This window comes from Phalacrocorax aristotelis, chromosome 1, assembly GCF_949628215.1.
Source record: "Phalacrocorax aristotelis chromosome 1, bGulAri2.1, whole genome shotgun sequence".
Taxonomy (NCBI): domain Eukaryota; kingdom Metazoa; phylum Chordata; class Aves; order Suliformes; family Phalacrocoracidae; genus Phalacrocorax; species Phalacrocorax aristotelis.
In genome coordinates, this window is record NC_134276.1 from 87,463,557 (window position 1) to 87,475,785 (window position 12,229).

Genomic DNA, 12,229 nt, shown 5'->3' on the forward strand with positions numbered 1-12,229 from the left:
GGTTCTAAGATTACCAGAGTTACTGATGTATTCCCTACAGTACAATAAGTGTTTGGACTAAAATTAATTGATTAATAATTATTTGGTTCGGCTTAAGCTAACTAGTTAGACTTGCACTCATGGAATCATGGAATCATAGAATGCTTTGGGTTGGAAAGGACCTTTAGAAGTCATCTAGTCCAACTCCATCTTCAACTAGATCAGGTTGCTCGGAGCCCCGTCCAACCAGACCTTGAATGTTTCTAGGGATGGAGCCCTCCCTACCTCTCTGGGCAACCTGTTCCAGCACTTCACCAACCTCACTGTAAAAAATGTCTTCCTTATATCCAGTCTAAATCTACCCTCCTTTAGTTTAAAACCATTACCCCTACACTCAGGACTTTATCCTGAATGCTCATGTAGCAAGATGCTTTGTCTCGGTCAGTTGTAACTAACTGAGCTTTTTTTTTTTTTTTTTTCCCAAACAGATTAAACTTAACATTGCCAAGACATTTTTTTCTTGCCTGTAGCCCTGAATGTCTGTGTGTCTTATTGGTGCCATATCCCTCATCCAAATAACATAGGCGAGAGAGTTGATGGGGAGGCTGGTGCTTTTTTTGCCCTCAGCCCTGGAAATGAGTTCAAGCCAGGATGCTTCAGTATTGCAAATACTTGCCAAGATAGATTTAAGATTGCTCACTACCCTGGATAAAATTAAGGATGGGAACAAACACAAGCCTGTTTGCTTGACCAGAAATGCTTTGTGACCCTGAGCTGCCTGAACGGAACATATAACAGATAAACAGTTTGAGGAAAGGCCGTGGCTTGTGGAGGCCCCTGAAGCTATCTGTGTCCCTAAGTACTTCCACTCTGCTGCAGAAGGCAGGCGTTTTCTCAGCACAAATGGAAGTAGCACCAGAGAATCAGAACATATGCAAATCTAATTTAGTCACCTTTAGATCCTCATCCCCCTGGCTGAAATAAGGAGCAATATTGGAAAACTATTATATATTGTTACAGTACAGTCCAAAAATACAGGTAGAAACTAAGTATTATCTTCCATTCTTCATGCTCTGGGGCATAAACTAGTTGCCTATTGAGTGAAAGTGTTTCTCCTTGAATTTCAACCAAACAACTAGATGCTGTAGAGTGATACTTTTCATCCTCCTTTGAATCATCTAGCTTTGCACGTAAAGACTGGTGTAGCTTCAATCTGCAATTATAAGTTTGTCACTGAATAGAGGAGAGAATTTATTACTAAGGTGCAGTGATGAGTTACTGCAAAAGAGAACTGAAGTCATCGCTGTAAGGCTTATAGTAAGAACAAGGACTGTGTGACAAAAGGAGAAAATGTAATCATTTGTTTTCTCTCAGTTAATCTTTTGTAACTTGCTTTTTTTTTTGGCATGGCCAAATCCTTTTCCTTTGTTCACTGAAACACTTGAAACACTGAAAGCTGAGTGCAGCTTGAGAAAGGCCAGGCATTTTTAATGCCTGCTGATTTTTGTAGGAGCAGTTGGATGTTCATCTTCCTGTGTGTCTTACTGTAGCTAGTACTGCATTGCAGCGGGCAACCAACAGGTACAAAAGATAAAGGATCCTGATCCCATTAACAGTGTTTTCATAAACAGAAATGTAGTTTTACAAAGTTAGAAAAGGTAACTACTATTTGAGAGAAAAGGTGAGTGGTACTGTCATCTGGTTTTAGTGAAACTAAAATACAAGTCTGTGATGCACCTTGTGCTGAATAATTATGCTGAAAAATAACACGTTCATTAGTTGTTTGGAACAAAATGAGTAGCAAAAGTGCACTGTCTGTGTGCTTTTCTTCCACTCAAATTAATTAAGTAGCCTACATGCAAAATATTATGTCAATCCATTACTTTGTCAAAATAATAATTTTAAAACTTTTTATTAATAAATAATAATAATTGTGATAATAACGCCCCCGTATTTCTTGCATCTACATAATTTGTCACTTTGGCTTTGCATCTGCCAAGGTGAAAGCTCCAGTCTGGGAAAATTGCCATCCTTTGGAAAGAAAATCTTTCCAAACTGGGAAATCTGCAGTCTGGGGAGCTTAGGGAAAATTTAGTCAAGCTAGAAGTAAAGTAGCATCAATCATGACTCTAGATTTAGGCAGGGTTGTTGCCTGAATTAATATGGAATGAACCTTATGAGCCACAGTGTGAACTGTTTTGGAAGAGGGGCATAAAGAAGTCAAAGGTGGTTTACTTGGGAACTTTCTAAATACAATAGCATGTCGCCTCCATTAAATTAACGTTGTTCTTGTGCCATGCAGCAGCACCTTTACCATTGAAGGTCCCGATTCACTGAATAGGTCCAGGGTCTTTTTCCTTAAAGAGGCCTAATGGGGAGGAAGCATACTCCTGGTGAAAAGGCTGTTTTGCCTGTATGCTGAGTTATGCTGATTGGCTTATTAAAAAGCCTTGGTCGATGAAGTCAAGAGCAGTAACCTGGGCAGGAACTGGAGGGTAACTACATTCAGAGCCACTGGTTAAACTCTGTTGTAAACTGACACAGCTGTACCCTACGAACGTGTCCCAGAGCCATCCAAGCTCTAGTTTGTTCCTGGGGCTGAATTTCCTTCCTCCTCCTCCTGTCCTCCACAGACACACACACAAGAAAACAGTGCACAAACTGTGAACGAGGTGTTTCTGAGAGTAAAGGCAAGGAAAAATGTATTATTTTGGCTGTGTCAGCCTCTGGACATGTTCCTAGCATCAGCCGGTCTGTCCTGTCTTTGCTGTGGGGAGAGGATACCTGCTGTGTAAGAGTGGGCTCCTTCCTGTCCTGGCTCTGGGCAAGCTCAGAGTTCATGAAAATTTGCCTTTAACACGAGTCCAATAGACACTTGAATCACAGAATCACAGAATCAATTGATCCTGCTTACAGTCCAACTCTTTAACCAAGGAGTATTTCATCAAAATTATTTAAATATATAATGGATAAGGGAGGCTTGTAAGGTCTGAAACTATTCTAACACAAACAAGCTTCTTATACTTTCAGGAGAAAACTACATGAGTTGTTAGACATTTTCTTGTAGCTGCTGAAAGTTGTGGATGGTTGAGCAGAACCCAGACCCATCTTCTAAAAAAAATTGCCTTTTGTTCCCAAGGTCTTGAAATTATGCTGGAACTAGAAAACTGAAATAAAATGCATAGTATTCTGAAATTAGATGAACCGTTTAATTAAAAACAAATTAGCTAGTCATTCCTTGGAAGTCTAGGCAATGTGCATATGCCAGTTTGCTATGCAATAGCAGTAAGCCCTAAATCCAAAATCATCCTACAGCAAACATCCTTTCCCCTCCAAAGGAAAGGACAGTTCTCACAAGCAAAGTGAAACATGTTTTAACAAAATGAGTTTGCTGGACAGAACTATTCCATAATTACTAAGTAGATGATGTTGCGATTATGTCCCATTAATTATCCAGAGTGACTCTTTCTTGAGAAGTTTTCTTTATGGGTGCAGTTAGTTAATGGCATGTTGTCTTACTGAATCACCCAGGTCCACTAGTGCTCTATTAGAAGCAAAAGAGCTAATTCTGTTGGTCAGAAAAATGAGAGAAGTAATTCAAGAACTTTTGTTTTCACTTTTCTGTACCTTCCATTTTCTTTTGCTGTTTCTAGTCACCTCTGATACTAATACATGGTAATAAACGTTTAATGGAGCTTTAAAGGTTCTCTGTCTTCCACTTTTGTCTTCACCCTGGTCAGATCTGGGTACTCACGAAGTGGACAGGATTTTGTAATAATGCAGTAGAGTTTTGCCCCTAAATATAATTTTTCTAATAAGACAGTTATATATACATCCCCACATGTTGAATGAGTGTTTACATTTTGGAAAGGTCATAGAATTTGAAGCCTTAATCTGAAAGAGCATCCTCTAATCATAGGGTCTTCTCTAGGGACTTTGCTGCAGTTCATTTATTGTGCTTAAAATGGGTACGATGTTGTGCTGTTGGATGGTGGTGTGAATATCTAAGATGGAAAGAAAGCCGCAAGACCTGAAAGTCAATAATCTTTTCGAAATGCATAGCAGCATATGGCAGATTTTTTATCGTAGTAACTTGGTGAATTTGGCTTCCAGTATTCCCAGAGCTCCTCTTGGGGGATATTCACACCACCTTGTTTTAAGTTTGCAACCAATATAACCATATTGGAATGCAGATCCCCAAAGGCTTACTGTATAGACTGTCTGTACCCCTCTCACAGAGAGGCAGAGGGAGAGCAGCTGCTCCAGGGAGCTATTTAATGCATCTCAGCTTAGGCTTCTGTTCCGTGGCACATCCTGGACTTGCCTCACTCCTCTCCTTTCTGCATCATCTGTCAAGGCAGTTTTTACTGAGGAGCGACGTCTGTGAACTTGAAATGGCATACCTTGTGTTAGGTGGCAGGCACACTCCTTTTCTGGGCGTTTTGGCATCTCTCTGCGATGCAACAGTTGGAAATAGGAGCCAAAAAAATCATACATTAATTCATTGTAAATAGAAGTTTATCTGAAACTCCTAAGGACCCCATAAATTTAGTAGTTTTAGAAGGCAATAATAGGAAGAATAGGTGGATGAATACAAGTCTAAAGATATATGAAAAATTGAGTTTTCATCATGGGAGAATGATTTACAACGTAGGTCTCTTTACTTTGCATGTAGAGAGTTGAATATTCTGTAATTTTATAAAAATAATTTTTCAATAATTGTCAGTGAAGTTACAGGAGAGAGAAAAATACAGATAACATGCCAGCATTGTATTAAAACCCCAAACAAACAGGAAATCTAAGCTTTCATTTTAATTACGGAATTTTGTATCATTTTTACCTCTTTAAAATGTCAGCTCAAATAAATCTTTATGTATCCAAAAACACATAAAAAACATTTTTTTACAGTAAAGTTCACTTTTTCATTTGTTCCTAAATCAGATAAAGCACAAAGCATTCTTAACTTCATTTTATATATTTCTTTACTTTCTTTTTTCGGTAATGATTCTGCATCATGAAACAGAGATAAAGCAGAAGGGGTGTGTGGTGTGTGCGTGTGTCTATGCTTGAAGGTAATATCTTTGGAAGAAGGTCATGTTGGTAATATAAATTTTGTTGTATTTTCCATTTGATTCTGATTTGTTCATTCATTCTGAAACATTATTGTTCCATAAAATAAGCCATCTGTACACAAACCTAAGCTTCCAACTGTTTGTAAATAATTTAAAGAGGCGAAAATCCCAATGTAATGATCTGTAACAGGATTAAGATTTCACTGTCACTGCATTTTTCTTTTTTGCTTTTAACACAAGTTTTTTTACTTTCCTTTTTACATACAATATTTGTAGTTTGGCATTTGGAATTATAATGGTTATCTGGCAAGGAGGTTGTATCCAGTTTTATATTAATTTTCCATAGCCTTGTTGTAGATATTACTTACTTTAAGGAGTATGCTTTGCTATCTTGGAAGAGTGGTTAGTGCAGCAGTTGTGTGCAGTTATGTAGCAGTCATTTAAGGAGACTGGTTAGCTTTCATCTTTTGAATTTGAGAGCAGTTAAGCTGGTTCTTAATTGGTTTTGGAGGTACCCACAATTTTGGGACCAGAAGAATGTCCTAATCCCTGAATTTGCTGACAAAACACGCATTTGGAAACCTGAACCGAGAAATCAGTTTTAGTTGCTGAAAGGCGGACTTCACAGAAAACACTGAAATTCTCAAAAATGACTTGCTTACAGAAATATGAGAGAATGATAGGAGAAAATCATAGCTTCTGAGAAGAGTGTGCTCAGGGAGTGAGAGGTGAGGAGATACACAGAACCTGTTTAACAATCCCAGCCTTTTTAGAATCTTTTTTATTTCTATCTTGCTGCGAAGAGGCTGCCAAGGATAACAGGTTTAAGAATTATCCCATCGTGAAGTGGTTATTTATTGTAATCTTCACGCTTGCAATAGTAAATCATGCTTGGCAGCAGTAGAACGTGAAAAACTCAGTCCAAAGTCAATTAGCATGTTTTATTAGTATAGAATAAACTTCAGAGTTAATGGGAGTTACCCGTCATCGTTAAGATCCTAATTTTCACCTGTGCTGAACATCTGCATGTTCAGCTGAAAGTAGCAGGGTTTGGGGGCACTTAATATCTTACCAAAAGATGTGGGCAGAGAGGGGGTTGGGAGCTCACTACGCGCTCCCTGCACACCTGAGCACAGCTCAGAGGCAGGGCAGCTAATCCTGATAGCACATGGGAGCAGCTTGCGCAGTCCCTTTTTCTTTCTACTGAAATGCAAAAGCATTTGCCTCTTGTTCTTCCCTGGTATGACACTGTGTCAGTGCAGGGTCATCACAGAAAACGGATTTTGTATTGTGCTGCTGAATGAGGCCTTTCCCTGTCCTTGCTCATTCCCTCTGCCTTGTAGATTCAGCAGTGTGATTTAAAATGCATTTTGAAAATGCAGTGGTTTAAGTTGTAGGTTGATATGCAAATAGTTAGCAATGGTATGCTTATTGTGACATTTTATTTTCTTTTTTTTTCTTTCCTAGTGTAAAACTCTCTCTGGTGTCTGTGATCACATTATCTCGCTCTCATCTGATCCGCTGGTTTCCCAGTCTGCTCACCTTGAAGTGATCCAGCTTACAAACATCAAGCCAAGTGAAGGGCTGGTAAGAAGTACGCAGTTAATCAAACCCATCATGCAGGATGAGAAAGTGAATTTTTTAAAATAAGTTGTATATATGGAAAGGAATAGGACATTTAGCCTTTTTATTTTAAAGTCTGAAAATAGTTTGATTTCTTATGCTGGTTTGGTTTCTTGTGCAGCTGGGCCAACAGTGAAGTATTTTCTAAGGCTGACCAATGTATGCAAATAGTTTAGTGAACAGGAAGAAATGAGTGAGAAGTTCTTGCCATTTATACCAGCTTCTGAAAAATGGTTCAGATTGTTCTAGGATCTTGAAGTCTGAAGGGATTTAAATTACTAAGATCAACTCAACCAAGAAGTTTGCGTGGGCTTATGCACAAAACCTGTCAAATTCTGGAATATGCTTCATAGTATCTCTGGGATATAAAGTTCTTTTATAAGTTATTCAAGGGCTCTACAGCACTGCTGAGAAGTAGCTTATTGAATTTTATTGCAAGAACTCTGCATGCTTAATCAGGTGCTTTTAAAGGCTCAGTGCAGTCATCCCGTATTTGTTGCTCAAGAGTTGACCATTGATCTTTTGTTTACTCAAGTATCCAACACCCACTGCATGGAAAAAACCAACACTGGTAACAATTACAGCTCTACAACTTTACATCACTAATTGTATCTCCTCCTACAATCCTTGGAGGTAGTAGAAGGTGATCAGAATACAGTTGACCAGGTTTTTGCCTAATGAAATAGCTTTTGCAATTTATGACCAAGTTTATTCTCATTTCATTTTCTTGAATAAGAAGCACTTCTGCTGTGCTATTTGCAGCAGGTTTTTGAAGTAGTTTGGATGGTGTAGTGTTGGAGAGTATTTTGGTTTGTGGGTTGGTTGTTGTTGGGTTTTGGGTTTTGATTTGGGGTTTTTTTGACAAATTTGGTATGCCAAGGTATTTAGAGCAATTATACACTAAATTAATCTTCTACTCTTTTGGCAAATCACAATTCGAATATGAGAAAGACCCCAAGCATTTGGACGAGTAAATATTGCCCCATCTTTTGTTTTAGTCTGCTGTTTGTTTTCCCTTCCTCCAGTGGCTTTCTTTTTTATCTCTGAATCCATTTCAGACTAGTCCTCTAGGATTTCAGCTTTTCATGGATTCTTTCCTCCCTCTCTTTCTCCTGTAATTTTCTCTCTTCTACCAGTTCAATGCAGTTAACCTTTCAAAATCCTATCTTCTGCTGTAATGAAGAAATGTTTTTTCTCCTTTCTCTCTACCACCTTTTCTTTTGAGTTCTGTCCATTTTTATCTGAGCTCTTCTTTATTTTCCCTTCTGTCTTGTGACTCTCTTCCCCCCCCTCCCCCTTCATTTAAGTCTTTCTGTAGGGTTGTGTCAACCCACACTGATTGAAAAATGTTGAGCAGTATTTTTGTAAATAAGAATGTGTTTCGTGGGTCTGTTCCTGCTGGGCAGCTGATCAGATAGAGAATCTGTTCCCTCTCTGTGCCTCTGTTTTATACCCTCTGTCTGTCTTGTCTGTTTAAACTGGAAGCTCTTAAGGCAGAGTTTTTTCATTTAATATGTGTTTGTGAACAGGGTCTTCATGCTGAATGAGGACTACCACATCATTGTCATAAAAATTATTATATGCAGTTTTTAAAAATGGAAAATACCAACTATGTAGTATACAAACTTTTAGGATACAATGCTGTTTTTTTGATATGGTCGTTTTTTTTCCCCTTCACCCTTGCCTGTATGCCACTATTCTGTTGCCTCTCTATTGCACTGTGTCCTCTAGATTGTGAGCTCTCCAGAGCAGGAACTAAGGATGATATGTTTGCGCCGGGAGGGTAAATATTATACCTTTCAGTTTGTTACAGCGCCAGTCTTACTAACAGATCATCTTTGTCAGGTTGCTCTTGGTTCTCTGTATGAAAAGCTTTGCTTTTGGGTTGTAAGGCTTTTTGTTTGGTTGGTTTTTTTAACTCAATTTTTCAATTAAGATGCTGAGAATGCATATCAGTACAGCCTGTTGAGCGCTAAGTGTGTCTGTTTAAGGATTGACGGTGGAGCTTGGAGTTGTGAATATCCTCTACACATCAGAGGCACTTGATGAATGTGAAGCTTCATAACTTCTGGACCTTCTTCCAGGATTTGTGCAATGATGGAGATGGAAAAATGGATTATTGTCAACTTCCTTCTAGATTTTTGACCCTCATGATAGTTCTGTGCTGACTCTACCAATCACTAAATAAAATCTTCTATAAAGATGGAAAGACTTCAAGTAGAAGGAAAGGGACAAGGATGGCTGCTAACTGGGAAGATTTTTTTGTCATCTAGCATAAACAGAATATCTAACATTTCTCAAATTTAATATCTGAGAAGCTAAAGTAGATCAGGGAGATTAAAACGAAAGGAGAAGAGAAGGATATAAAAAGTTTGGAAAACTATGCTATTTCCCTAAACTCATATGGTAAATACAAGATGGAATTGAGAAAACGGTTGGAATTTTTATGACTTAAAACACATTGGAGCACTATGATGAAGTTTTAATCAGCACAAATAGTTTCTTCACTGTGTTTGACCTCTTTTTTTTGCGGAAACGTAAGTATCAGTCAGATGTCAATGTAAATTATCAGACTAAAACCTTAATGCGGAAGAAAAAGGTAATTGTGTTATAGGGTTTACAATGTCTTATAGGTATTAAAACTAGCTAACACCTATCAGAAAAGCAGACTAAATAACCTGGCAAGTAGAAAATGTTCTGAAGGCATGATATTGGGAAACTCTTGTGTACTGGGTAAAGCTACGTTATGGGTGGGTGAGTTTTGATACTGCTTTTTTTTTTTCCTGCTTTTTCTTTTCTTTCCCCTGCACCTGGTCTGTTGCCCAGGTGTGGTTATGTGACTGGCTGCATACACATGTTCTCCAGTGAGTGTTGCTGCAGGAAGAGACATGGCCTACAGTGGTTGTGAAGTAAGGGTGAAAAGGGAATTGTCAGAGTAGAAAATTCTTCTAAAAATTTCTGAGATGGATTAACGTGGTCAGCTTTGCAATCACCAGCACATTCATGCTCCCATGAGTAATCCCTTATTTTTATTTTTTTATTTTTAGGACTTGGAAGTTGTTTTGCTGGTATCATTAAGCAGAATTGAATTTTGTGTGTTTTTACACTATTGATGTTCTAGAAAGCAACAAAACCAACTAGCTTAGGTAGTATCTTTTGCCAGGAAACAAACCTAAAACTATTACTGCTTGACTGAAAACAGTGAGTGTACGTAGTAAAGAAGCACAATACTGTATGCCTTTTGTTAGACAAAAAGCAGGTAACCAAGTTACAGCTACTGCTTTTCCTAGGGAAGGTTTTCTTCAACAGTCCCTTTCTATTTTATTTTTTTTAATATAGAAAAGAATATCGGAGAACTGTGGCAAGGGTTAATCCTGAATTTCAATTTTTCCTGTTCATATTATCATTTTAATCCTAGTCAGCTCAGGTACTACGATATGATTTCAAGTAGCAGCTATTCACCTAGCTTGGTAGATTCAAAAATGCAAAGGTAAACCCACCAGAACATGAGACTGACTGTTCTGGGTTCCTCTTTACCTGCTGAAGCAAACACAAAATGAGTTTGTCATGTGAAAAAGCACTCATAAAATATAAGTCACAGCTACAGCAGAGTGTGGCAGCTGATTAAAGGTGTACGGCTGGCTGCCTAGCTGCCAGGAATCCAGCGTACTACTGTTCCTAATATTTCGCCTGAATTATTTGACTTGAAATATTGGAGGAGCTGGGAAAAATTATGAACAGGGTTGTGAGATCTGTCTGGGGTGAAAGAAGCACATGCAGCTTTGGGGGACTCCATTAAGATGGTGTCACAGTGAAAGAGTCAAAGTTCAGTTATGTGTGTGATAAAATGGAACTAGTCTCTTCTTTTTTTTTCCATCCAGCATTTCATAAAATATGTTAAAAGTACATCAGATTCTGTATTCATTCTTTAAAAAAATAGAAAGAAAAGAAAGAAAAAGAAAAAATAAAAAATGTACAAGGTCTCTTTTCCAACCCATAACTGAATAATATTTTGCAGCAAGATAAAATGTATAGTTTGAAATTAGACTTCTACCCATAATTGATCAGGAAGGACTATCTGTGATGTAATTAAGCATGAGTTCCTGATCTTTAGTCTAAGCATACATTTGTTCTTGATTCCTAAGGTGGTTACCTTATGGTTATTTTAATCATATTACCTGAATTATCTTTCCTTTTATTTGACCTAGCTGATTCTTGAAAATTCATAGGGACCATGGCATTATCATTGGATACCTCAGATGTGTAGCTGCCAATTCATTTCAGTACAAATGAACAGCACACGAATTAATGTCCCCTGTATTCTTGATCACTAAAAGTACTGTTGATATTGTGCAGCCACAAGGAGGCAGAGAGGGGAGAACTTGTAAATGTCTATAGTATCCTTATTTCCATTCCAGATCAAACAATAAGCCAGAAACATTCTCTTCCCTGTACTGTTTCCCTTCTATTGTTCGCTTAAAACAAGGCATGGAGGAACATGGGTGAAAGGGTAGCTCATCTTCCTGTTGCACAATGCTACCTCTTCCCATTTAGAAGCTGCTTTGTAAACAGAATTGTGTGGACTCTTGCAAAATTAATGTAGCATAGTACTAGTATAATGTTTATTAATTTTGCATGTGTGGAATAAAAATAATCTTTTTTTTTTGCAGCTTCCCTCTTTCATCTCTTTCCCAATGTGTGCAAAATCTTGATCTTAGTCTTTAAAGAAAATTCTGCAAAAATTTTTTCTCCTCTTTTGCTTCTTCAAAGACTTTTACATATCTAGAAAAGACTAGATTAGATGTCAATTGCACTCCACCACAGTAGCATACTTGGATGACCTTACTATCCTTCAGAACAATGCTTTGCACAAAACAAACACTGTGTAACCATTAAGTGTGAGACTTTATCCTCTGCTTTCAGCCTGATGTTTTAAGTTGAAAGCGGCAACTTGCTGACAATAAAAACAAAGATGTGACTTTCTTCAGAAATTGCACTGGGTGGGGACCTGACTCATAGTTCCTGTCACCATGAAGTCACCATGATTTCAGCTCTTGCCATGTTGCGGGGTGTATGATGAGGTCACTTAGAACCAGATCCTGAGAGGGATTTAGGCCCTGGTTTTTGTTGGTTTGGGGTAGGTATGAGTACCAGATAACAGATACCAGTCTATCTCAGCCTCTTGTGTGGCTCATTATCCTGTCTGTAAAATGTGTGTATGTTAGTGTTTCCCTACCTCACAGGGGTGTTGTGAGGATAAACGTGTAAGAAATGGCCATTATATATATGAGAGAACTGAATTAAGCAGGAAGCGACATGCGTGGAGCGAATCAATGGGAAAAATTGCTGAAGGTGCATAGAGGAGCTGGAAGTGGAAGGATGAGGCTGCCTATCTGTGTAGTAACAAGCAGATTCATACTTTGTTCTCTTCTAGCTGTGACAGCCCAACATGGCAATGGGATACTGCTATGTATTGTGCAGAGCAAAGTAGTTTAGTTTTGAGCTCCCTCTCCTGAGAAACTTGTAAAGTCCCTTTTTTTTACTGGGGATATCAT

General features: G+C 38.2%; 1 protein-coding gene across 6 annotated transcripts in view; it reads left to right on the forward strand.

The window, feature by feature from the left end:
* The window catches only part of CNKSR2 (connector enhancer of kinase suppressor of Ras 2), a 225,384-nt gene that overhangs the window by 89,279 nt on the left and 123,876 nt on the right, over window positions 1-12,229 (forward strand). For all 6 annotated transcript variants that reach the window (XM_075096786.1, XM_075096804.1, XM_075096795.1 and 3 more), the window contains exon 6: window positions 6,519-6,638. In XM_075096786.1, coding sequence (XP_074952887.1) covers window positions 6,519-6,638 — 120 coding nt within the window. The remainder of the gene's footprint in view (window positions 1-6,518; window positions 6,639-12,229) is intronic.